General features: G+C 35.0%; 1 protein-coding gene across 9 annotated transcripts in view; it reads right to left on the bottom strand.

Annotated features, from left to right (window-relative positions):
• Positions 1–27,976, bottom strand: part of LOC110462130 (nephrin-like) — a 193,291-nt gene that overhangs the window by 3,642 nt on the left and 161,673 nt on the right. For 7 of the 9 annotated variants that reach the window (XM_021515969.1, XM_021515970.1, XM_021515972.1 and 4 more), the window contains 4 exons: positions 6,097–6,222; positions 4,433–4,466; positions 2,750–2,889; positions 172–318 (listed from right to left, as the gene is read on the bottom strand). In XM_021515969.1, the coding sequence (XP_021371644.1) occupies positions 172–318; positions 2,750–2,889; positions 4,433–4,466; positions 6,097–6,222 (447 nt within the window). The remainder of the gene's footprint in view (positions 1–171; positions 319–2,749; positions 2,890–4,432; positions 4,467–6,096; positions 6,223–27,976) is intronic. The other 2 variants (XM_021515975.1, XM_021515976.1) reach the window with 2 other exon arrangements.

Below are 27,976 nucleotides of genomic sequence, written 5' to 3'. Positions count from 1 at the left end.
CCAAAAGACATTCACCATAGTCTACAGTAAATTCTATATCAAGTAACCAACTCTTTCAACCATCAGAAGACAATAGTAGCACCCAATTCAGTGTAAGGGAGATTCTACTGTATAGACAAAGGGGTGAAAAGTATATTTATCCACTTGTGTATGTAAAGATTATCAACTTACTGTCGTTTCGTCTGTTCATTTCGTTTTCGTACAGACGCTTCTCTAACTGAGAATCGTAAGAGGTGTCTAGGGGGATATTTCCATTGGGGGCCGAGCCATTATGGTTATTAGCACGAGAAGGATAATTCATATGGTTCAGTCCAGAATCTGAAATTAATTATCAATTAACACCGTGAAACAACACATCAAAAGTGAGAGCAATTAATTGTGATTGAGTTAAATAGTCTTTCTATCACCGAAAGATTTCCATTAAAAAATTGAATCATACATTGTGTTTTAGTAGCATCAATGGATAAATTATGGAAATTACACAGAAACACAACATTGCTATATAATATTTTCACTTTCTTCTTTGAAATTCAAGAATGCATTTTAGCAGTTACAATTAAATCTTTATTTCATAAGAATATTTCATACAATAACTGAAATAGTTTGTTGAGCATACAGTGCCATCTGGTGGCGAGGACAAGTTTGCAAAGGGAGGTAATTGAAGCTTAGGGAGGGTAAACTGTCAGGGGGATAGTGCCTTGTTGGAAAGGGGGGTGACCAACCACCAAGCTAAGAGAAAAAGGATATAGTGATATATATGATGCTACATAGGAAAGAGAAAACATTTTATACTTGGCATTCATATCATGCTTGTGAAGAATGAACACAAATAAAGCTAAGAAACAGGTTGACATTTTCCACAAAATGCAGATATCAAATATATACTGTATATGAAATTACAAAACCTTGATATAACGCCATTCATTCATCTGCCAAACCAGTATTCATGGCTATCTCTTTCTTCATGATCTAATTATGTTTTTCTCTTTAATTCATAAATGTTTTCTCTATGATTTAAAAACATCGTTTTTTGTTTTATCTCTCATATATGTCCAAGACACTTTAAAAAGCTGAAATTGTGCTGTAAACATTGTGGCAGTATAACATTGTGGCAGTATAACATTGTGCTGTAAACATTGTGGCAGTATAACATTGTGGCAGTATAACATTGTGCTGTAAACATTGTGGCAGTATAACATTGTGGCAGTATAACATTGTGCTGTAAACATTGTGGCAGTATAACATTGTGGCAGTATAACATTGTGCTGTAAACATTGTGGCAGTATAACATTGTGGCAGTATAACATTGTGCTGTAAACATTGTGGCAGTATAACATTGTGGCAGTATAACATTGTGCTGTAAACATTGTGGCAGTATAACATTGTGGCAGTATAACATTGTGCTGTAAACATTGTGGCAGTATAACATTGTGGCAGTATAACATTGTGGCAGTATAACATTGTGCTGTAAACATTGTGGCAGTATAACAAGGTTTTGCTGTATGAACATAATGAAAATGAAATTGAGTTGATATCTTAAGAATTGCTGGTCAACCAACACTTGTATCAAACACCTCAAGTCTCAGGTTTTCATTCAACTTTGAGCTTTCATGTTGATTAAACTTTGCTTGATATTTCCCTCAACTTGGAGATGTCAAATACAAGTGAAGCCGTATATTACATCAGAAAAATATGAGTTTGTGAAAAACCTCTCTCCTGAATTTTACAAAGAGGCATCAATAATAGTTTTCTTATGCTTGTTCAAGAATAACAAGATTTTAACAGGTACTTAAGGTTTTGAAAAAAAAAGAATGGATGACTTGAACGAGCCTTGTACGCTTGGTACTCCAGCAAGGATAAAATCGTTTCCAATATCAAAACAAACAGACGGCAAGGCAAACAAGAAAAGCAAGCAGACAACAAGAACACAAGCAATGCAGGTTATAAGACAGACTTCTGACTAGATCCAAAAACATCTAAAAGGCAGAAGACCTTAGTAAATTAATCATATTCATAGTTTTTCATTTGTAATAATTACATTTAATAAGATATCTGTAAATATTTTGTAATTCCAAAGTCAGGATATCTTAGGAGTTTTCGTATTTTTGAATGACGAATTTAGCTCATCATTTCAGAAACAGAAGTCTGCTGAGAACTAAAGCATGCCAAAGACAGGAAACAGCAACTTGTCTATTGTTTTGATTTCAGAGGTTTGGACCTGATCTTAATGAACTTTCTTTTGTTGTAAGAAAAAATATCTAAAATGTTCATGTTTTGTATGCTGCTAATAAATATTTCTGTAAAATGATAATTTGTGGATTTTTTTTCATTTTTTATTTCATTTAATTGTTTCATTAGAGCTTTGATCATAGCTAAGTTTTGATATAAGTGAAATGACTATTATTTTAATTTTTGAAGTTTTAGAACACGAGAAAAAGTGATGTAAAAAGTGAAGTGGGAAACTAAGTGAGGTTGACAAGTGACCTAGTTTGTGGGAAATTAAGTTAAATTTCAATAACATATGACTGCATTGATTCTTTGAAAAAGGATTAGAAAGTTAGTTTTATTTGCTGTTTGTCGATGAAAAGCAGGTCGGGAAAAGATGAACTCTGGGTCCAAGAACCTTCTTGTCAGCATAGGAAACTATAAAATCTTCAGTGATTTTGAATAGTGACATAAAACGTTGTGGTTGTGTGTTTGGAAATTGGGTTGCTGTGACCTAGTTTTAGTAGAGAAAACCACTACTCACACATGTTAGTACTACCACTCATGCCACGCGAGCCGTCGAGTTGATAGGACTCGGTAAACTCTGTGGTGTCCATACCTGGATTGTCGAAGCCTCGTTTTGGTTTTGGGGGGATATTGCCGTTAACCGGCTGTGTCTGCCTGCTGAAAAACAAAATGCAAATGAAAACAGTGAGGAAGAAGCAAAACAAAGGAATACAACTTATATAAACATAAAGAGGTCAACTAAAATGGCTAGTACGAGTCGGCTATATATATGATCTAATTCTCAAATTTGACGTAAACCTGACTACAAAAACTAAAATCAAGATACTTTTGGCAAAGTGTGTAAAAAATATTTGTGCATCAGATTTTTTTCGGCCAAACAAAGATATTGTTTTTTACCCCAACTAACTCATTCATCCCTGAAATTTTATAATGAGCTATTCCAACCTTTGAGTTGAAAGAGTTTAAATGTGTCTTCGGGGGTGAGTGAGTAAATACCAGGTAATCAGGAAAATTAGGTATGTAGGTAGACAAAAGTTTTTATTTTTCAAACCATGTTTACAAAGATTCTCTAGCATCAGCACTGAGCAGTTAGTTCATTCACCCCTGAAGACACATTTGAACCCTTCCAATTCAAAGGGTGGAATAGCTCATTATGAAGTTTCAGAGGTGAATGAGTTAACAGTGCTTGTTTACAATCAGTGAAAAAAGGACTTGGCTAGGCACTAACATTTTTCAGGACCTAGCTAGGGAAAACAGAATTGACCAACCCCTGTCCCATTCATATATCTGCATGGGCAAATTCAGCTGCGGACAAAATCTTTCTGTGAACATTTCGACCAGGCTACCTTATAAAGGGGCAAAATTAGAAACTGTTTCCGAATTCATTTGTGAAAATAGGTTTAGATAAACTTTAAAAGTTTTGAATCGAACACAAATCCCAATATAACAATTCTGATGCAACACATATTTTTTGCAAAATGTCAATAGTTTTAAACTAAGGATGTCATATTTGAAACACTTTTGCACATTCATGTAAATGAAGTTACACATTTTCCATACAGAGCCACAAGTAGTGAGTGGAGAAAATCCATGCACTTTCTAAGCATAAATATGACCTGTACTGTGCAGTGTATATTGGTAAAAACTATTAACAGTGGGCCGCTAGCTCAATCGAAGGCTGACATCTTTACACTTAAAAACACATTTCAGTCACGATTGAAATTTTCCTTTAATTTTTTTTCTGTTCAACAAAAGAATACTACAAATAAATTCAAACAAACTATTTTCTGATTTGGATCTAATCAACCATTTTCAATTTTATTTTCAATTTTTTAAGAAAAATTGCCAGCTTCCTTCCCATTTAACCAAATGTTTTCGTTACAATTTTGAACATCTTTTTATGAAATATTTGACTCATCAAAATAGTTTTGGAAAACTAAACTACTTTTTGTGTGTAAAGAAATTTTGTTTTAATTCTTTGCAATTCGCACACCAGATATGTGACGATAAAGAAAGAAAGATGGATACTGAATATCTTAAAACTGAAACGACGAGAGCGTAAAAATGGCCTACTTTGAAGGGCTACGACCTGGGTGATAACTTCATTATAAGACAGTGGTGTGGAGCTATAAGCGTTGATAACAAGGATCATTCCATACAAACGGGGGAAACTTGACGAGGAATCAAATTTTCTACTTACTTGGCATTCTGTGAATTTTCGTAATCTTTGGCAGCTGTGTAAAACAAAACATAGGTCGTTCATGAGACAGTCATCATTAAGATAGGAGTGAAAGAGAGAGATATAAGGAAGAAATCAGTAAAACAAAATCCTTTTTTCTGGGGTTGAAGGGACAAATACACTGGATAGACATAATTGGGATGGACAGACAGGCAGACAGACAGAAATGTATATGCATACAAAGACAGTCAGACAGACGGACAGATATAAACAAGGATAGACAGACACATATAGAAAGAGGAAGTGGGAAATGCAGACAGACAGACAGATATATATATATATATATACAAGGAAAGACAGACAGCTAGACAGACAGACAGACTAGAAAAGGCTGACGGACAGACATATATATATACAAGGAAAGACAGACAGCTAGACAGACAGACAGAATAGAAAAGGCTGACGGACAGATACAGATATAAGACTGACGGACACATCACGAAGAAACGAATATGGTAGAGGCTATATTCTTAACCATATGGATTTCACTTTAATTTTGTGTGGACACACGAGTAGAAACAGGACAAACATGTACATAAGACAGACAGACAGAGCAAGGACAGACAAATGCAGACATACCAATATAAGATCCCCAACTTTCAATCTAAATATACATTTTTGAGATGGTGGGATGGTGACAAAAGGTGGTTGATAGAATTGAAGCAAATAAAAGTACAAGAGTTTTCACTCTAATATAACAGTTACTAGGACCATGATGATATAATGAGCTCCCCACTCCCCACCGTCACATCATCAAACTCCCACCCTTACAATATCTATGATATCACAATATCCCATTACTGTGTCAATATTACGATTTCAGCTCTACGATAACATGAATAATGAAATACCCTCTCCCGTCAAATAATCAAATTGACACTGGGAGACAATAAATAATTAATCATTTTTCATTATAACAACAACAACTTGGTCATATCATGACAACATTTTTATATTGAAGTGTATAAGAAATTATTAAGGTCACTGTGCTTGTAATATTGATGTTAATTTCAGCAATCAACACCTGCATCAGAAAGTGTCATTCCCTTCTGTGACCAAAAATGAATGAAATCAATTACATCCAGGGCGTCAATTTATCTCCAGCAGTTTGTGACTGCCTGAACAAAGCCAGACAGACAATGGGCAATTCTAAAACTGTTTCAATGGAAATCTAATTGAAATTTCAACCAGTGTGCACTTTAATTGAACTCATTCACCCCTGAAATTTCTTAATAGACTATGCCAATCTTTGAATTGGAAGGGTTCAAATGTGTCTTCAGGGGTCAATGAGTTAATTCAAGTTTTATACAAAAATGCAGTTGATTTTAAATGTTGAATTTTAGGATTAATCACACAAATTTTGACGATATATGATTTTTTTTTAAACCCAACCCATAAATATTTGTTGGCAGGAAAGTACATTGAATATCTTATTAGCTTTAAATTAAATCTGGGCGATCCCCTCATCATATCCTATATACAAATTTGATATGACCAGAGGTTAGAACTTATGGCAATTGGACTTATTGTAATAAAATATTTTGAACAGTGCCCAAGCATCAACTGTCATAGGAAAACTATGTGGGCGAAACTTGCTCAGGGAGGGCGCAGTATCCGATACTTACCGTTATTTTGCCGCCGCCGACATATGAAGTATACAAGAACACAAAGGAGTACGATGAGAATGGCCGCACAAACGGCTCCTATAGCGATAACTTCTGTCGCCGAAAGGTCAGGGTTGCTCGGCTGACCTGGAAAGACAGAAGGAGCGGAGAACATAAGTAAAGAATGACAGAACTTAAAATTTCTAAAACGTAAAATAATATCGCATGTTATAATCAAATTCATAACTTGTTACTAATTTGTTAGCATATAATCATACAACATTATTACAAATTAAAAATACTAACAAATTAGATTATATACAACATTATATTATATGTCACATCTTTTACCGTTGAGTACCAAGCATAGAATAACCTATATCTTGTGTTAAATCGCTAAACATGTTGAATGGAAACAGATTACGATTCTCAGGTATAAAACACCAACCTCCCATATCTCAATGAAGGCCACGCGGAGATTATCCTTTATAACTCCACATTACACATAAAACATATGGCTTGTAAGACACACCACTAATAAATATATTGACAAATGTATTGCCATGGTAACCGAAGACACATTTTCAAAGGTTTCCAGAAATTCTTTCTACCGTTAGATATATAGCATTATGGAACCAATTAGCTCTATACAGACATTCGGTATGTGCAGACTTCTGGTTGCTAACATGAAATAAATCATCTGATGCATGTTCTTGTGTTGTCAGAATGCAATGAAACAACTTGAGTCTGATTGATGAGCTGCTGCACAAAAACCAAGTGAGTCTGGTACATAAATTACGGCAGAAATCCCTAAATCGTGAATGTTAAAAACCTTCATTGGTTATTTTTAATTGAATTTGTGTTATCACTTTGCATCTGAGGTACATGTTGGACAAATGAAAAATATAAGTTTCTTTAACTTTTTGATTTATTTGAAAAGACTTTCTTTACAAATACAGTACAGTCTGTATTAACCCATTCACCCCTGAAGACACATTTGAACTCTTCCAATTCAAAGGTTGTGGAGTAATTTATTATGAAATTTCAGGGTTAGATGAGTTAATTAAGAGACCACCAAAAGTAAAATTCCAAATTGGTCTCTTTATAGAGTTTGACCATATTGTGTTAATGAAATTGGATTTTCTTCTTCTTTATTTTTAATTTGTATCAATTTTGTAAATTTTCAAGAATATTTACTGTAGTGTACATGTGTTGATGCAATTTCTTAATGGGATATTTTATGCAGTGCAAAACAAAGCAGAGAATAAAAGAGTAACTTCAGGGTGTCCACAGGCCATGCTATACTTAGATTTACTTCTGGTTAATAGAAACTCCGACATTTTTACAACAGTCTGGTTTTGGCCCAATCAATTTCGCCGGTTATGACAAATTAATGTCGTCATATATTTCAAAAGTACATAGCAATATATACAAACCCAACAATTTACAGAGAAAAGGAAGAAGGAAGCTTGAAGGACAAAAAGGAATTGTGATCATCTTTCACAGAAATTTAATGGAACTTTCTTGGAAAAAGTCACTTTTCTCTGCAATCATTCTAAATTTTACAAAATACTTAATGCCCTGGCCACTTTTAAGGATACTGTAGCTAATTAATAGAGCATTATATTATACTCCTATCATTTAAAAGCTAAAATGATGTCTGTGGCTTTACAACTGACAATTTACAGGGAACTGTCCCAGGAACACAAAACGCTAGAACAGTGAAGTCTGAAGTCCAACTTCCATAAATTGAACTTCGAATTATGGCCAGACACATATTAATTACCTATTATTAGGCACAAGGTTTGTGACTGGGAGGTCACGATCACTACAGTGTAGCTATCAAGCATCTTATTTCAAAACAGAACTTTAAGCTACCTATAATATCCTCTTCTGAAGATTTCTCAGGGGGCCACTACAAGTTACCATGACAACATTGCCATTCCAGTCCATTGTGATGTTATCCCTACCTTCCCTTTCCCAGGTTGTTTGACCATTGTCCAAACTTCTGACCATTGTAGCAAGTGTCCATTACAAACCAGATTATCTGGTCTCCCTTATGGTGACAATACCAGAACCTATTCTCCCCTGGGGAGATCTAATTATAGCCCCATATAAATCACCATAATGGCCCCTAATGCACAACAAGGGCCTTCCAAGTCACCTAGAGGGGCCTTACTGGGGTAAAGATGACTGTAAGGGGCCCATAGCTAATGGCCGATTTATGTCAGATACTAATGTCTTCCTCTGAGGAACATGTTGGTGAGATATTGATAATGTAATAATGTATGTACAATATCCTTTGTTGCCCTGTCAAACTAGGTTTACATACAAGCACATCTATTTCTGGTCGTCACTTTACATGCCTAAGTGTCCATTTCACGAAAACAACACTCACTTAATTAGACTTCCTTATTATTGAGGCCAGTTTCAAGTAAAAAACAAAATCAGGTAAAACAAAGTATATATATTCATCATAAAACTGCTATATATTATATCACTGAGTTATTCTATTCATTAACTTTTGAATAACTTCATGAAATTTTTGTTTTAATTTATCAACTTTAAAAGTTACAAATATTCCTTCCATTTTTTTTTTAAATTCCCTCTTAAATAACATATGATGTATGATTGTAATAATTGCTATGTGTTGGTTGTTTCCAACAAAATTTTAAAAGTATAAAAAGAATTTTAAGAAGGCCACAATAAAAACCCCACGCGAGCCAACATCCGGGCCAACAAGAGAGATTTATGTAAGTTGAAATAACTGTTTCATAATTGTTATAAAATATTGTTTTTTTTTTAAAGAATTTCTTGGTTTTGGTAAAACTTAGTAGAAACAGCTATTGTTGTTCATATTCTACATAAATATAAAGAAAGCAATGTACGGCCATAAAGTCAAAAATCCAGTAAATATGATTTGATCGCCGACAATTACACACTGGTCGATTCTTGCATCTGATCCTGTACCCATTTACCCTTGTCAATATCGAAAACTTCAAAAAAACAAGGGGAGTAATCAAGATGCTATCTCTTGACTGAACAAAGAACCATGTATATGTAGGCAAAATGTACTGAAGGATTTTAAATAGTTTGAACAAGAGCAGAAAGTGTTGACAGTGGTATTATATATAGGACTCCCAAAACAGAGGACCAATTTACTCAGGGAGTGTTGGAGCAGACGACACTAAAAATCGACACACCTATAGCTATTTACTTGCAGGTATAACGTCCAGCTTACACCAAATTATCAATTTATAGAAAAAAAATAAAATAAAAAATATCATGGTTTCAAAAGACAATTTGTTATACCTACATAAATATGGGTAAAACTTTAAATAAATAAGTGAATTTAAAAGATTTTATACGAAAATGTACACACATCTTCTTAGAGAAAGAAAATTCTGATATGGTATCTGTATACAAACCCCTATGAACCTATATCCATGATCCGTTTGGAGATGAAAAGAACTTACCTTGGCCAGCCAAAGATTGTTTAGTTTGGTAAGACATGATTTTTTGTTCCCAGCGATGTTGTCAAAAGGTTGTTACAAAGGCACAAAAGTGAAAATATTGAAACTGGCAACCACAGCCATATAGTGGATGTGTGGAAACCATTATCCCCCAGCCATCTAAATGAAATGTTCAACCTTACCACTGACCCAAGGTGGGGGCTCACCAAGGGGAAATGCTGAAACTTATTTAACCCTTATAAGTATTTCAAACAATACTATTGCAGATATTTTTGAACTTTCATTTGGTTTTAGATAAACTTTAGCTGATACACATGAAGATTTTATTATTTAAGTATTTTTTTTTATATGAAAATATATTTTTAATAATAATAATTTTCTTTGTTTAAATATTAAAAACTGATTGAGCAAAAAATGTGTGTTTGAATAAAAACAAAGAAAGCAATAACCAATAACCAAATGACTCATAAACCTATTTTTGGTCATCTACACTAAATATAGATATGTTTTTATCTTCCAATATTTTTTTGGGGTTCAAATCTATTGTCTCCCTTTGAAAAGAATTCTTCTATGTGCAGCTGTTAATAAATGAGCTCTGATTGGCACATGATTGTTTACAGTGAGCCATTACACATGTACCCGTGTTTAGATACACAAGCTGTACAATATAGTAGGGTAAACGAAGCTCCACTTCGTTCCTTATCACGAAAATCAAACATGTCAGGCAGGAATTGGAATCGTTTCGGGTGACAGGTGCTTTTCATAATATCCAATAAAGATTATGATCGTATTTCCACAAATAACACAGAACCTATATGAGTCATCGGAAATTAAAATTTAAAGAACTCGGAATACCTTGAACTTGTTGGTAATCATCTTTGTGTGACAAGGAAGTCCCTTTGATATTTTGATTCGAACGAAGGGAAAAATTACAACAGAGATTTTTTTTCATTTCTATGCATATGTTAGCTACAACTTCAAAGAGAACTTCTGAAGTTATATTTTCAAAATTTATTAATTATTTGATCATTATTACCGAGACAGACTGTTAACAAATCTGGCGTATGAAACATATTGTAGGTATCGAATTGCAAACTTCATACATTTACCTGTTAATATGTATTAGGGATATATATCAATACATAGGGTTTTATTTGTATTTGATTAAAACATTATTTTCAAAAATTCAAAATTTAGTCACATGTAACAGCTTGAGGATGACAATAACAGTCAGGCAATATAATTCACGTTATCAGAATTTCAGAATTTTTATCCACGCATGTGAACTAATCATCATTAGTTACAAATATATTCGGCCTCGCCAAGTCTTCGGCCTCTGTATATCACAAACAAAACATAGGTTTTTGACTCGTACACAAGGTAATTTTCCACGTTTGGGCCCCTCGTAAGTCACTCTTCCTACCCTTTCCTAAGCCGAGTTCTCTCCCTTTTTGGGCCCTCTGGAAGTCATTTTCCATATGTATCTGCCCTGTATGACTAGAACCCTATGCCAAATTCGCCGCCTGTTATAAGTCACTTTCCCTACCCAGACCTAGCTGTGTTAGTGGGGCCCTAAGCCCAAGTTCTTTCCCTGTTTTGGGCCCCTCCGGAATTCATTTCCCCCTAGAAACATATACCTATATGACTAGAACCCTTTGCCAAATTCACCCTGTTTGGGCCCCTCTAAGTCACTTTCCCTACCCTGCCCTGTATAAGTGGGACCCTATCAGGTTGCCTCCCCGACCAGTGGGAGGATGTTAGTGCCCCTGGAATCCAGAGGGGGAAGTGTAATTACCGAGATACAAATGTTTACAGTGGCAGATAGTTTGTTTACTTGTGTGTACCATGTGTTCTACTTATGGGGAGGTAGAGGTCACAGCCTCAAAACACCCCACACCCCGGAACAGATAATACATAACTGCACATACACACCATTGTTAGATCCTCTTTTATAGCATCCCAGACCTTGTTTATTATATATATAATTACAACATGCATATGGCACAGAAATGACATTTTTTTTTTATTTTTCATTTAGTATGCAATTAAGTTATACAGAAAATTTAATTGTTATAAAACAATTGTTTGCTAATTAAGAGATCTCTTTCATTTTTTTTTATACAAAGTCTAAATTCTCACATATAGGACCGACAATTTAAAAATATTTATTGATGATATATTTTTGAAATCGTGTTCAACATTGAACTGATTTCAATAAAATACACAACAATTAAAGACTATGGGACCAAGTCCAATGCGATTTCCCGTGCGAACTTTACAAAACCCTGCTGAACAGACAACAGTACACTGCCACTCTTTATATATTTACATGTGTAGAAAAGATTGTTGTCTTATATCAATACGAACTCTTCAATCATAGGAGATAGGTTTAGCTATAGGGTGGTCACATGAGTTTGCCTTAAATGGATGATTGATAGCTAGGAAGTTTGTTGAGTAGAAACACAACATGTACACTGCCCTTTAGCGATCGTTAACACCTGTACAACAGGTAAAAAAACAGTCATACAACCTATTCACCTATTCTCCAGGATAAACTTTATATATTATATCATTTTTCATAACAATTAATCTACCAAGGAAGGAAAATTACACCTTTATGCACATATTTTTGAATTTAAAATTCGTTTTTTAAGAATTTTTTAATATTTTGATATTTTAAAATTTGCAGATTTTATCTGAAGTATCAGAAAGGTTGTCTATTCTATTTTATTCCCATACATTATCTGTTCGGCTGGGTTTTTTGTTATCCCAGATTTTGTCAGCTGCAAGCTCATCCATTTACCTGAGGATTCGTACAGGTATTATATTTTTTTACTTGTATTTTTCTTCTGTTCCCAGGATGTTAGAAATTTACTTGTATGAAATTGGATCACTGAGTCACTTCCCATCTTGATTGATAGCAGATCAATGTCAGGTCAAAGGTCACAAAAGGGCAAAAGTCATAAATATAAAAAAAATAACATCCTCTGGCCCCTATGGAGAGAAACAACAGGCAGAATGGGTCTGTATCCTACCTCTAATATTTCAGTAATCCCAAATGTTTAAAAAAAAATCCAAATAATATTCTGCAAAAATCAGTTTCTCATGAAATTAAACCTTACTAACATTGAAAATTATACTGTACTTTAATTAAAAGTGATAATTATCTATCAAAGAAGATTTTACAGTTAAACTGCAAATCCATTCAGCTGACAAATAATCACAGCTGACTGAATCAGACAAACAGAAGACTTTGTTCTGTCTAAGAACTCAAGTCATAAGCCAACAAATTATTAAATTTACTTTTGAACTTAAACCATTCCATAAGCTTCACGGAGACAGGATGGCAAAGCACAGATTACAATAATTTACTTTTCAGATTCAACTGCCATCATTTTCCTGTCTAACAAAAACATGTCAATGATACGGTTGTCACTTAGAATCAACAAATTGACGGAACGCAGACGGTAAAACTTCCGGTGTTTAAACTTGACATTTCAGTATTTTAACTGAAGGAACCCTTTGACACTAATCTTTTAAGTTCGGCAGACATTTTAGATGCAATTTTTTTATTGAAGCTTTTTATATGACGTTAAGTGTCAACTGTAATATCGGTGTATAGCTATTTTGAATCCACCTATGTAGAGATGAAACTGAATCTTTTTTTATTTTATAGTACAATAACTACACACATGCATTAACTCATTCACCCCTGAAGACACATTTGAACCCTTCCAATTCAAACGATGGAATAGTTCATTATAAAATTTCAGGGTAGAATGAGTTAAGGTTAACTATGCAATAATTAATGTAAGGTGGCTTGCTTATACAATTCAACCTTGTTTGTGTTTAAAAAGTTTTCTGACAAGACTTTGAATGTAAACCTTGTTCTACTCAACATTTCTATCAGGAGATAGACTCCCCTCACATTCTTTACCAACCAATTCAAGAACCTTTTGAAAACTCCTCTGGACATTAATGCTGTTATTACCCCCACACAGCATACAGTATTAATTAACAGTACAGCTAGCTGTTCAACATGCGGGCATCACATAAAATAAGGTCTGCCATACTGCCACCTCCTGATGTGCTTTCAAATCGAAGCTGATTAAATATGTGACCTGCATTACTTTCTATAAAAGCTAGTTTTGTATTAATAAGAAATTTAGTCTTTTCCACTCGAGTCAAAATGAAAGAACAGAATCTTCTAAATAAAGACCGCGAATATGGCAAACTATTCGGAAATAATGGTCAAAGCTTGAATTGGGAACTGTAGAAATGATATTCATTGTTTGAAACATTCATATTATTTGTGATCTTTGTTAACTCATTCACCCCTGAAGACACATTTGAACTCTTCCAATTCAATGGTTGGAATAGTTCATTATAAAATGTCAGGGGTGAATGAGTTGAGATACCAACAACATCTTACACCTTGCCAAATTACATCACGTACAAAGTTTAAACTGCAGCTGAATCCTACACAGTAGCCTGATGCAGCCAAACACCCATCTTGTGTTTTAAATCAGCCCGATTATTAAATTACTGCGAGGGAAACCGATCCTTTGACGAGTTCTCAAACCACATTCACCCGATACATTTAACTTCCAAATACTGGTGTCTAGGGTTTCCATTGATGGCTGAAAACACATACTTTCCTGTCCCCACATGGATGTAGGCTACAGTAGAGAACTTAATATACTGTGGTACAACTACAGTACTGTAACACTTACTACGATCAAATAATATTTCTGACCCATGATAAATTAATGAGTGTCCTTGTGAAAATATTAAAAACTGATAATTATTTTCGATATCTTATATTTTGAAAGACATTTATTTTTGTATAATTTTATTGGGGATAGTTAAGTTCATAAGTAGTCAGATTCAATTAAAAAATATATTAGGAAGGTTTAATTCCTGCTAGTCTATACTGTACCAATCTATTAAAAACAATTCTGCATGGGAGATGCAAATTTATTTGTACATGGGTGACACAAATGTTTATATGGTCTAAACCCAGCTGTACATGGGCGACACAGATGTTTATATGGTCTATCCCCAGCTGTACATGGGCGACACAGATGTTTATAAGGTCTAAACCCAGCTGTACATGGGCGACACAGATCTTTATATGGTCTATACCCAGCTGTACATGGGAGACACAGATGTTTATATGGTCTATATCCAGCTGTACATGGGCGACACAGATGTTTATACGGTCTATATCCAGCTGTACAAGGGCGACATAGATGTTTATATGGTCTATACCCATCTGTACATGGGCGACACATGTTTCTATGGTCTATACCCAGCTGTACATGGGCGACACAGGTGTTTATATGGTCTAAACCCAGCTGTACATGGGCGACACAAATGTTTATATGGTCTAAACCCAGCTGGACATGGGCGACACAGATGTTTATATGGTCTATCCCCAGCTGTACATGGGCGACACAGATGTTTATAAGGTCTAAACCCAGCTGTACATGGGCGACACAGATCTTTATATGGTCTATACCCAGCTGTACATGGGAGACACAGATGTTTATATGGTCTATATCCAGCTGTACATGGGCGACACAGCTGTTTATATGGTCTATACCCATCTGTACATGGGCGACACATGTTTCTATGGTCTATACCCAGCTGTACATGGGCGACATGTACATGTTTATATGTCTATACCCAGCTGTACATGGGCGACACAGGTGTTTATATGGTCTAAACCCAGCTGTACATGGGCGACACAGATGTTTATATGGTCTATACCCATCTGTACATGGGCGACACATGTTTATATGGTCTATACCCAGCTGTACATGGGCGACACAGATGTTTATATGGTCTATATCCAGCTGTACAAGGGCGACATAGATATTTATATGATCTATACCAAGCTGTACATTGGCGACACAGATGCTTATATGGTCTACACCCAGCTGTACATGGGCGACACATATGTTTATATGGTCTAAACCCAGCTGTACATGGGCGACACATATTATTTATATGATCTAAACCCATATTCATGCAGCTGTAAATGGCTGGCAAAAGTACATGTAGTCACAGAAGTCCTGCATTGGTGTAATCCATCAAGCGAATCACACGAAGTTGAGTGCGCTGCGAATCCCCCCAGGTGTCCCACACTTACACTGATTGCTCCGTTAGGTGTTCATTATACAGATTGCATTTCTTTATGATGTTTTTAATCAGACATGACACGATTGCCTAGAACATCAATACTCACCACCAAGATCCATATAAAGTGGTTTTATAACACTCCTGGCAGAAAATCATCAATACAGATCAATTCTGCTGTGCTTTTGAATTCATTAATGAGATATGTCAATTCAAACATCCGAAGCATTAATGAGTTAACTTATTCATCCCTCAAGACTCATTTGAACTCTTCCAGTCAAAGGTTGGAATAGTTCATTACCAAATTTCAGGGGTGAGCGAGTTAATTAAGGAGCGTACACTATACACAGGTTATATACAGTTGTAGATCTCTTTAACCCATCAACCCCTAAAGTCACATTTGAACCTTTCCATATCAAAGACCGGGCAGGTCCAGTTTAAATATGTGGGGGTGAATGTGTCAAGTGACTGTGCCATACTTGTGTTCTTTGCTTTTATGAAGGCATAAAAAAACTGCATACCTCATACAGTAAAACCTTGTTATACTGCCACCATTTGTCCAGAGAAAATTTGGCACTTTAAAGGGGTTTGGCAGTAGACTGAGGGAAATGTATAAAGGAATTCTTAAGAAAACAAGCTGAAGGGACATTGAAATATGTTGGTGGTAAACGAGGTGGCAGTAAAATGAAACGAGAGGCATTATATCGAGGTTTTACCGTATACAACTTAGAAATCAGTCATTGCATTTACAGAGAAAATAAAGAAAAAAAAATCATTTCAAAGTTTTTTGCTCTATATATATAGCAGTAAAAATGGTTAATAAACATCCATTTGATCGTATCATATAAATAAAACAAAACACCGAAGACTAAATCTCGCGACATTTTTAGAGATTTGCGAGATAGAATTATTGAAAGTGACTCATCAAAGGTAGACAGACACTCCTGAATTTTAGCTCTACCTCATATATTACCTACATATAATTTCAGCGAAATGTTATGGACATATAAGTTGTCCTTGTAGCCATTTCATACTTTTCTCGTTAAGCCAGGTACGTCTATTCAGGTAGGTATGAAGTAGACTGAGGTAGATAAACAGGTCAATACACTACCTACTTATCCACACTGACAAATCTCATTGATTTTGTGTCAAAACTTTTTTCACCGTGATTGGTTCGATTAACCTTCCTATAAACAGCAGAGCCTATAGAGCCAGTTTCCACAACCTGAGACCCGTATTGTAATAAGGTAAATCTCTTGTTTCATCGGTAAAGCCATCCCCAGGAGTATTTTTATAATAAAGCACATGTTCTAAAGACACATTCCATCAAACGGACCAACATCTTGGACACATGCACATATGTGGTTTTACCAAAATTTATCAAAATTGAAAAATTAAATATCATATTTTTTGAAAAAATTTCCTATTTTTTGAAAAAAATTCCTATTTTTTTTTATCACAAATGATTTAAAATGATGTATAAAAGAATGACCTGTTAATTTCATTATGACCGATTCACAAATGTACTTCATACATTGTACATTGAATTTATTAAACCAAGTCCCAAGTCTGAAATTTGTCATATTATGACCGACATAAACACTAGCTGGATTGAAATTTGAATTTTATTACAGCCGTTAAAATCGAAACTGCCATAAAAAGTTCTGAAATCTACTCCACTTCAAACATTTCGACAGCCCACCAAGTGTGAAGATACCACGTTTCTAACCAATGAAGTCCCCTTGACCTTGGTCGACCTCTGTCAAGATTTCTTCTAGAGTTTTGGATTTACAATGCCCTTCTTTATTCGAAGATAAAACTCCAAAGAATTCAACTCTGAGGTGAAAAAGTACATGAGGGAGGGATCGAATCGAGATTTACGAGTCAGAAGCTTTATTTAACCCATTCACCACTGTAGACCATAATGGACTCATCCAAATCAATGCATGGAAGAGTTTACTGAAGTTACATAGGGGTGAAAGGGTTAACAGGGAAAAACAAGCTAATATAAAGGGACACAGGATAGATGTCTGGTGTACACTAGTGGAGAGACAAATCAAGGGGAGATAACTATTTTGGGACAAAAATGTAGATAATCTCACAATGAGCTAAAAGATATAACTATTTCATGCGTTTAGATAATGTGCTGAGATAATACGCTGAAAAAATAAAGGTATAGTTAACAAATTATAATACCTCAGAGGAGATTTTATAATATCTTAAATTTCCCCCTTAACTCATTCACCCCTGTAGACACATTTGAACCCTTCCAATTCAAAGGTTGGAATAATTCATTATGAAATTTCAGGGGTGAATGAGTTAACTTGTACCAAACCTGTAAAATGTAAAGGATTTGATAGTGAATGTTCTCTACCTTACTTAATCTTAACCAGTCGCCCTTTTCCACTCGAACAACCCTTGCCAACGCATCAATCTCATATTCATGTTTCAGCAAAGCAGGTCAGCGGTTGAAGCCGATTCCTGTGTTGAACCTTCAATCTTACATTCCCCAGTACATATATAATAATAGGTTTCTGAACTCTGCTGTTTTAACCATAAGCATGTGTGATGGTTTTATTGTTGGAGTAAAACCAGAACTTGATTCGACTTCCTCTTAGGGGATCCAACATCTTCCTCTGAATAACAGGTGACTCTTGGCCTAAGCCACAGAAACGCCCAACAGTCTGTAATATCTTGACGTAAATTTTGCCTTAATTCTTAAAAATAGTATATATATATATATATTCATTGAAAAAGATAGTCTAAACAAGCCATTCAGATTGATATGTCTCGCATATGCCCCGCTTTGACCATCAATGCACATATCAGAGAAACTAAGTTAAACGCAAAAACTTGATGGAGATACTGACAAATTCAATGGACCATGAAAGGAAAAGACAAAAGTTATAGAACATTTCTGTGGTTTCTTGTTAAAACAAAAAGATTGGGTATCTACCTTTGATAAAAAAAATATGTTTTTTCTGAATTACGTAGGAAACATATGTCTGTTCTAAACCCTGTCTGCACACCACTCTGACATGGTACAGCTGAACTGAAGAATTCTGAGTCATCCGCCATTCTATTTACCTCCCCGGAAATCACCCTCCATTTCACTTTTACAAGCTTCTTTTATCAATAACCGTTCAATAAGACTCGCTTGACCCCAACCCTGAGTGCAAACACTGTCCAAAGAGGCATTAAGTAATAGACTTAAACCAAACAACTTTGGCTTTAGATATTTTGATAAATATCAAAGAAAATTATCACCATTGATATGTTAATATGCTAAAATTGAACAGTTTCATGAGTTCTTTGTGAAAATGTTCAATGATTTGTGATTACTCAAATGGAAATGTCTTTTCTTCGAGGGTTATATACACTTACTACAAACACTGTTGTTGGTCACATATAAAACATGTTCAATAGTCAAATATTTGCTAACATATCATTTCTCTGAATATTCAACCATACTTCATGAGCGTTTCTTATAGAAGCATTTTTTTGGGGGAATTTTTAAGATTCCGGCCTTTAATAACTGACCACTGTGTGTTGGTCAGAAGACTGACCGTTGAAGGGACACTATATTGACATGTTGTTTTGTAGCTATCAGATAAGATAAGGTAAACCTGACCGTAAACAACGACTGTTTTCACTCTTATCCTAGCACAGGGATGTTTGCTTATAATTTTATACCTATACACTAAAGGAATGTGTCAGATTTTAACCGGTACCAAATGACCAGTGCTGGTATACACTTTTTGTTTTACCTAGCTGTGTTGCACAGGTGTCAGACATAGCAGCATTGACAGTATATAGTCCCGCAATACAGAATGTTTGCTGTTTACATCCTTTAGAGCAAGATTAATTAATTCAACCCTAAAGGCGCATTTGAACTCTTCCAATTCAAAGGTTGGAATAGTTCATTATGAAATTTCAGGGGTGAATTTCATCAATTTGAATAAATTTGGCTAATTGTAAAAGAAAGGCGATGTCAAAAGTTGAAGCGGACATTCAGCCAGATACACGAAGATCTATTTTTTGTGTGTATTTTTTCTAAATTTCAAGAAATTTAACCATTTTCTGAATATTGTGCTGGCCAGCTTTTGAATATCACCAGCCCTGATCAATTTCACACCAAACATACAATGTCAACACGACAGAGTTTTGTTTACTGATTTAAAGTAAACATTACCTGTACATAATACACACGACAGTGTTTACCTTACTAATTGTGTTACATGTGACGAGTGAGGACATTTTCTGTTTGTAGTTAACTAGTTGTACGCCTGCTAATTGTAAGTGTTACATAGCCAGTACGAACATTTGTTGTCCCTGTCTACTTAGTAACCAGCCGAGGATATTTTCGTCTGGCTATTAGACTTTTTATACTAGCAAGCTCAAGTTTTATTGGCTATAAATGCTCAATTACATCAAAAAATTTGAATTCAATTTTTGAAAAAGATGTATTGAAACATTAGTATATTGATACAATTATTATCAGATTATGAGTATCGTGAATCTTAGAATCATAATCTGGACATGCATAGTTTATCTTCACTTTATATCAATAATCATAAAATAAAATTCTATCTAAATGATTAAGCTAACAAGACTTTGCACATCTTAATTCTAGTCATCAGACAGTTTTCATGTATTATGTAATTGTAAAAGTGGTCTCAGTTTTTGAGTTTCGTTAACATTTTCTTTACAAAACTTGTATAATCCAACTTGTAAAATGTAAATAGAAGGCTTGGTTGCGAATATCACGATCAGGGTGAGAAGTTGAACAAATATATTTACATAATATTTCCCGATCATATGATACACCAGGTGTTCAAGATTTTCTGTTTTTACACCATCAGGTGGTGAAACTAAACCACCGTATTTCATTACTAATGAAATATCTGTTGCCGAGTTATATTTTGAAAATTTTCCATTTTGATTATTAATGTATATATGTGTGTAAAATGTACACAATCTGGTACAAACAAGGACAGATCACTATGACTCATTTCAAAAATAAGGTAAGTCTGGTTATATACAGTGAATGTCTATAAAATAATTATGGACCTCCCTACAGGAAACTGAAGTCGTTACGAATAAATTCCCCGGAAAGCTGTACAATGTCTCAAGTGTACAAACCTACATTTGTTTCATATCAAATTCTTGGTACTTCCTAAGGGAATGAAAAATAATCGTTTAAGGAGAGGAAGAAGATGACAGAGTAGGGGTGGGGGTTGGGTTGGGGGGTAAGCTAATTAGGAAATGGTTAGGGCCCACCAAAATCATCCTGTCTATGTGCCTGGTCTACGATTACACATTGTAAAGAGGGGCGATAGTTTTGTGGGCAAGACAGTGTTTCTTTTGGCTGTACCGGTAGTTTAAACTAACACTTCACACACATATCATAGAAACACTTCTGGCAGAAGGAAATCGGGAATCAGAAATCATGCCCGAAAAATATTGTTACCATTAGTGTTTGTACTTTAGTACCTCCTGAACCGTTCGGTAGGTCATACTGAACCTTCCACTTAGAATATGTAATTACACAAAAACCTCTCCACTTAAGATATTTATTCATAAAAAGATAAATACAGACAGCTCAAGTGCCCATATCTTTAAAAATAAACCCCATCAAAATCTTACATTTTTTATTTAGCATCAATATGCCAGTTCTTGCAATTTGGAATGAATCAAATAATTTTCCAACCTTTTTAAAAGAAATTTTGAAGAAACTAACCATCTTTTTATTTGTTTCTTAATCATCAACATGCTTAAATTTCAGTGATTTTAGCTTGATATGAATTACAAAGACCAAGAAAATTATTTCATTTACATGCATCAAGTACTTAAAAGCCATTTGCAAGAGCATGACAAACCATTCACAAAGTTTGCAGGCAGTTGATTTTTCTCTCAATCACAAGAAGAATATAATGTCGACACACCATTATAACATAGACGGACGCAGCCAAATTTTCTCTCATTTCTGTCTTATCCTCCGCAGAAATAAAGCCCTGTAGATATCACTAATGAGCTACGAGCTGATTTCTCTGCTGATATGTTATCAAACTGTTAGGATCACCCGTTAGTGAAATAGTATGATAGATTTATCTCCCTTGTCTGTGTTATCTCCCTTTGATGAGAGGTATGATTGACAGGTAGTGTTAGAAGTTTATCTGTAGTATCGGATTGGAAGGATCGGCGAGGAGCTTATACACCTTTACTTAAAGATATGTGAAATATGACGAAGATCTATCGGCATTCATGGGCAACGTACACTAGGTAAATCTAATTATCTCCCTTGATGAAAGATGTGACGGATGGATAGATAGTGACATCCTTTAGTCAATAGAATTAGTGCTAACAGCATGAAAATAAAGAAAATGTAATGCGAGATCTACTGCAGCTTATTTCTTCATCAACAATGGATTATCTCCCCTTTTAGCCACAGAATGCTACTTATTTTAGTGATAATTAAACTTTAAAATGTTTAACAAGGTATTAATTGAAGTATTTTCAAATATCATTTAAATAAAACAAAAACTTGGCACTTTTTTTACATGTGCAATTGCTGTTTCACATTTGAAGTGGAACGGTCCCATGATGTCTAGGTTATGTTTGTTTTTAAGCTGTGCTTGTAGAACAAGGACCAGTCGAAAACTTCTCAATATTCTAAGACTAATGTTTTTTTCCCCCTGAGATTGTGATAACAATATTTGTTTGCCTCCGGCTGATCATTTCAACAAAATTCTAAATTCCGTAAAAGTACACAGCTAATTATACATTGAAACCTAGCTCATCAGTTTTTTTAATTGACTCTCATACCCAGGACATTGCAGTCAGATCGAAGCAATTTAACTGCACAAAAGATGGACAGAAAACTGTGACCCCCCTGATTACCATGACAACAGACGACTGGACAGAGGACATAATTGAATCTGTCTGCACTTGTCGTGAACTTAGACTTCTCCACTGGTGACAAGTGAACTGGAACATCCTGATTTTCCCGACCTCCATATTCACGCATGAGTAACTTCCTTTAAGACACTGTTGGTGTGTTGGTTTGTGACTCAGAGGTAAAGTCCTTTAAGTGTACAATGCGGTTCGGCCAGGGCCCCGAGTTTAGAATGTTCCATGCTGACAGATGTCCCCTGCGGCTATTTTAGTGAGTGTAATGGTTGTTTCACCTATGTAGTGGGACGGCCCCATGATTGAATTTCACAAAATTGTCAACGAAAAAGGAGAATTTGTCGATGGTAATGCTTGTTTTTACTTTGTTAGGAGTCCGATCAAATTATACAAATTTTGTAAATTGTGGAAATGCTTTGTGAAAGGAAAGGTGGGATTTTCCTTGACATGTAATTATCCCCAAGACAGTGACACCACAGGATTTGTGGTTCTCTGTGGTGAGATAAACAGACTCACAAACTAGTTTGTGATTTACATGTGGAACAGGAAGACATTCCTCATCACTATATCATTAAAGTCGCCTCTCGGAAATAACCTAGCAGTGTACATGTGTCTGTAGCAGAAGTTTAACTCATTCACCCCTCAAGACACATTTGAACTCTTCCAATTCCAAGGTGTGGATTAGTACATTATGAAATTTCAGGGGTGGATGACATAACATTACAGAGACCATTTTTAGGTCCTTTACTTCTAAAACTTAATAACAAACTAAAAATGTACACTCTATCTCTGAAACTTTATGAAAATCTATCAACACATTACACCTCTGAATATGCAAACCAGATCGAAGGCCTTTCGGTGTAATGGAGGATCAAATACCCTTCTAGCTTCTTTTATCAAAACTAACGCAGTTTATAAAATATCCTGTCCTTCAGACTTCTGCTTATACTATACATATTCAAAAAGTCTGTCCAAATCTGTGACAGTTTCTAAAATTACATGACATGGTGGTCAGCCCATTATTCTGCTCTGCTAATTGTGCTGGACTTGATGTAAATGATCAGACAGAAGTTATGGTGTATTTTATCATCAAACTGCCACGTCAACCATTCCTGGGACTTTTTCTTGGAAATACTGGCAAAGTGTGTCGGAGACAATATGTCAGAAGTCCCAGTCAAAATCCATATTTTTTTCCCTCAAGTCCCACAGAGCACATCACATCGATCATAACAGTAATACGGCACATATATGAATTTCACATCAGGTGGGGTCTTACTCCGAAACAAACATTGTACATGTCAGAGACTTGGAACTCTGGGTCTATATTCCGAAGACAACAAAATAAAGTACGAAAATGACTTAATGACATAATTTTCATTTTGATGACAAAATAGGGACAGGTGTAATTAACAGGTAAATGTAATCAACAGGTAAATATTGTATATATATATCTCCAATAATTTGTGTGTTCATCAACTGTTGCAAGATAAGATTACATTTAATTGGTCATAATTATCCTCGACTATCCCTAGTGTGTGGGTTAAGAATTTCGACTTTTGACAAAGCCACAAACCTATATATATACAATCACCAGTAAGAATTAAGAGCTTTACATGGTGTATATATTCTAAATATTTCACATGGAATTCAATTTCATTTTTCAATGAATCTCTCTAAGTATTGATGGAATGTAGGATATTATAATTCCTGATACTGACCAGCACCATTTATAGTATATATACACCTATGTTTTTTTTCTTTCTGTGCTGGAACATTTACGGTAAATACCCCCATATTCTATTTTTTGGTAAAAATCTTCTCGTTTGTATATGTACCGAAACACTTACGGTAAATATCCTTCATTTTGTACATGTGTTGTGGTAAATATTTTCCATTATATTTGTAACGAAAATACCATACTTGTAATTACGGTAAATATCCTTCATTCTGTGTTGTGAAAGCATTTAACCATATAAACTCTACCCTATCCTGACTAAATTTCTTACCTGTATACGTACCAACAGGTGTGTGATTAGGTCAGCGATTAGGATTACCTAATCCAGGATAATAGTCTGGCAAGAGGATTAGCTAGATTTATCTTTATTAGCCCTTAGTTCTTAATTCATATAAATCCTGCACACACAGACGAGGACATTTTATTTGAAATTGTTATATATGTAGCGTTACAGGAAGTAAGAGGTCGACGTCATCCTTTAACACAATACAGGTAAAGAAAACAAAGTGTTCACCTTTTATAAGAAAATCACACAAAAGAAACTTATAGGGGTTGCCATATACACTATACAAACTAAATCTAGAGGTCACCTAGATTTATAGAAAGTTACACATACAAAATATGTGGGTCACCATATTTACTTCAGCATAATGTGACAATTTTATACACAAAGCCTAAAGGTCACTGTACACTTTCTATTTCTGTCAATAAGCCCATGCCTGGTAATAAGCCCATCCATACTTATCACACATTTCCAATTGTCATATTATCTTGGACTTGATCGCCCCAACTTGAAAACCTTTCTGAATTCAGTAAAAATGGAGGGGAGATATGAGAGTTTTCCCCATGAGTCTTATAATTATTAACACAAAGTAGGTACGCAAATGAGTTAGGTTTGCCAAATATTATGCTAATCCAAGGAAACAAGGATAGTTCAATAAGCTTATCTTCAACACAAATAATTTCTTTTTGTTTTCTGGCAGTGTAACAAATATCTCTAAGACACAATTCTGAAAGCAAGAAATCCCAAACTATTTATGATTTTTATAGTTTTGTGATGAAGCCACGTGATGAAGAAATGTGTGTTAACTCATTTACCCCTAAAGACACAATTAAACTTTTCCAATTCAAAGGTTGGAATAGTTCATTATGAAACTTCAGGGGTGAATGAGTTAAGCTAACAGAACTCCACACAGTGGCAGAGAACACCAGACTACAGAAAATGTAAGGTTCCTGCCAAAGGAATGATGTTAATTAGCAGTAAATATGCACAGAAACCTTCCATACAACAAACGCTATTCCATGTACTTGACTGAACATCTTAGATGTGCATGATTGTGATACTAGTGATCTTACCTACATTATAACCCACACACCCTTAAAGACAAATTGGAACCTTACCAAATCAAAGACTGGGAAAGTCCAGTTTAAAAATGTAGGGGTGAATGAGTTCCATGAGGCAAAGTTGTAATGGAGCCCCCAAGGTCTTTGTATTTCTCTCAGTGGAAACACTTTTGGGTAGTTTTGATCATTATATACATGTATGTACTATGTCTAAAGTCAAAACAGAAGTGACATCTGCTACTACTTAATATAAGCAATGAATGTTTTAGCAGATGTTGTTATGGTCCTATAACACACATTGATATTGACAACAAACTTAATAAAGCCCAGTAGGGCTGTACGTAAGGTTGTTAGCAATAGAAATGTGTGTTATACGACCATAACAATATTTGCTACAATATTCATTATTTATGTTTACAGACTGATCGTGTAGTTAGGCTTTATTTCGTTATTTCGAACAGTTCTTTGAACAGCAAATTAAGTGTTGACAGCAATGAAATTGATGACATCACAACAGATACTGATGACGTTACAATAGCAAATGTTGTTATAGTCTCACAACAACCTTTGCCTTCTCAATGCATTGCAATGGAAGGATGCAGAGCAAATGTAAACACAAATGTGAAGCAACTTTTATTGAAATGAAAGAATCCGCTACCTATAGCTATCCACTGTTTTTATTACAGATGTTTACAAGAAACACAAGTTTATCTTCGTCTGGCCTTACAAACTTTAACTAAATAAGGTTATGACTGTGCGTTACCTATAGGATATCTATCTGTAGCCCTAATGGTCTTCATTGTAAATCTGCTTTGATTCATTCTTAAGATCTCACGATTGAGGAACATTCTTAAGATCTCAAAGGATGCTGTATCTAATGTAAGGTTTGTCTGAATCGTCTAGGTTTGTGTATTTCTTAGATCTCACGTTAATTCATCATCTGTTGGTTCGTGGAATTCCAGACAATTGTTATATTTTGCTGCACAAATACCTAGATTGGGCCAAAACTTATCGAAGTTAGAGGCACTGCCACCAATTGAAATGTACAACGGACATGAAATAGTTTACGTCACCAACTTGTTTCAGTATCAAATTGCTCTGGTTTTTTTTTTATAATATAATAATGATAATTTGAGGTTCTTATATACAGCTTTCTCACAATCTAGTTCGTAGGTCTTATCAAAGTGGTTTACAAATTATTATCCCTGGTAATATAATAGGGCCTTTGCAACCAGCCAATATTGTTCTCAACTCTCTGGGGAGAATACAGCTGGTGCTGCCATTTTGGCGCTCACAGCTAGCATTCAACAATTCTAGCACTGACCAACCACATACTCATTTACAGCTGAGTAGACTGGAACTTGTCAGCAATCGACCAAGTCCAGTTCCGCCACATTCGAATGCCGGACTGTAAAACCGGATATTCTTTTCCACAGATGATCAGAGCATTGTTTCTTTTTATCGCAATTTCCAAAGGTGAAAAACCATTGCCAACCATGTTTTAACCATGGTTACTCCCTATAAACCATGGTAATACACCATGGGTATCAAGTCAACCAAGGTTAAATTGGTTTTTCCCACATTCATCATTCTAGACGTAACAGTACAGTTATAAATATTAACACAGTTATTGCTCGACCATGACTTTGGAGCTCTATCTACTTGACTTCTCAATGAACCAAGGAAAGTCGATATTTCTTTGTCTAGCTATAGATCACTTAAGCTTGTTTCCAGAAGACTGATAGAATATTCAATATATGATCACGACTCTTAATGTTTTTTAAATTCTTGCTAACAACAGCTGTTGTTTAGCAATAATGTCTGTTCAACAGTATATAAATAATGGATTCCGTAAAAACACTTTTACAACTGATTATTCTCTTTTTCATGAAAATACAAAATAAAATCTCCCCTATGTACATAATACACAAACGTCTTCTCTTTATTGCTTCTGTTTCACTGACCTGAAGGAAAGGGACATAACTCATGAGAAGGAAGGGACATAACTCATGAGAAGACTTACCTCCCCTTATTAATTATTTATCTATTGTCTCTGTCATGTTTTAAAAATGTCTATTTATAAAGAATACATGTCGTAACCATGCATACTTTAAGTGTCTTTGTTAGTGAGGTCACAAATGAAATGAGGGGCTTCCATTGCATTACATTGAGGTTTAATTTTTGCTGAATATTCATTAGAACTGAACGACAAGTCTTCATGACATCATTTCAATATATTTAAGATGGTTTTAGACATTTTTACAGAGTGTCTGAACTAGTCAGGTTCTAATTTACAGTT

This window comes from Mizuhopecten yessoensis, unplaced genomic scaffold, assembly GCF_002113885.1.
Source record: "Mizuhopecten yessoensis strain PY_sf001 unplaced genomic scaffold, ASM211388v2 scaffold10751, whole genome shotgun sequence".
Taxonomy (NCBI): Eukaryota; Metazoa; Mollusca; class Bivalvia; order Pectinida; family Pectinidae; genus Mizuhopecten; species Mizuhopecten yessoensis.
The sequence above is the reverse complement of the archived record's forward strand: the minus strand, read 5'-3'. Positions and strand labels throughout refer to the sequence as shown.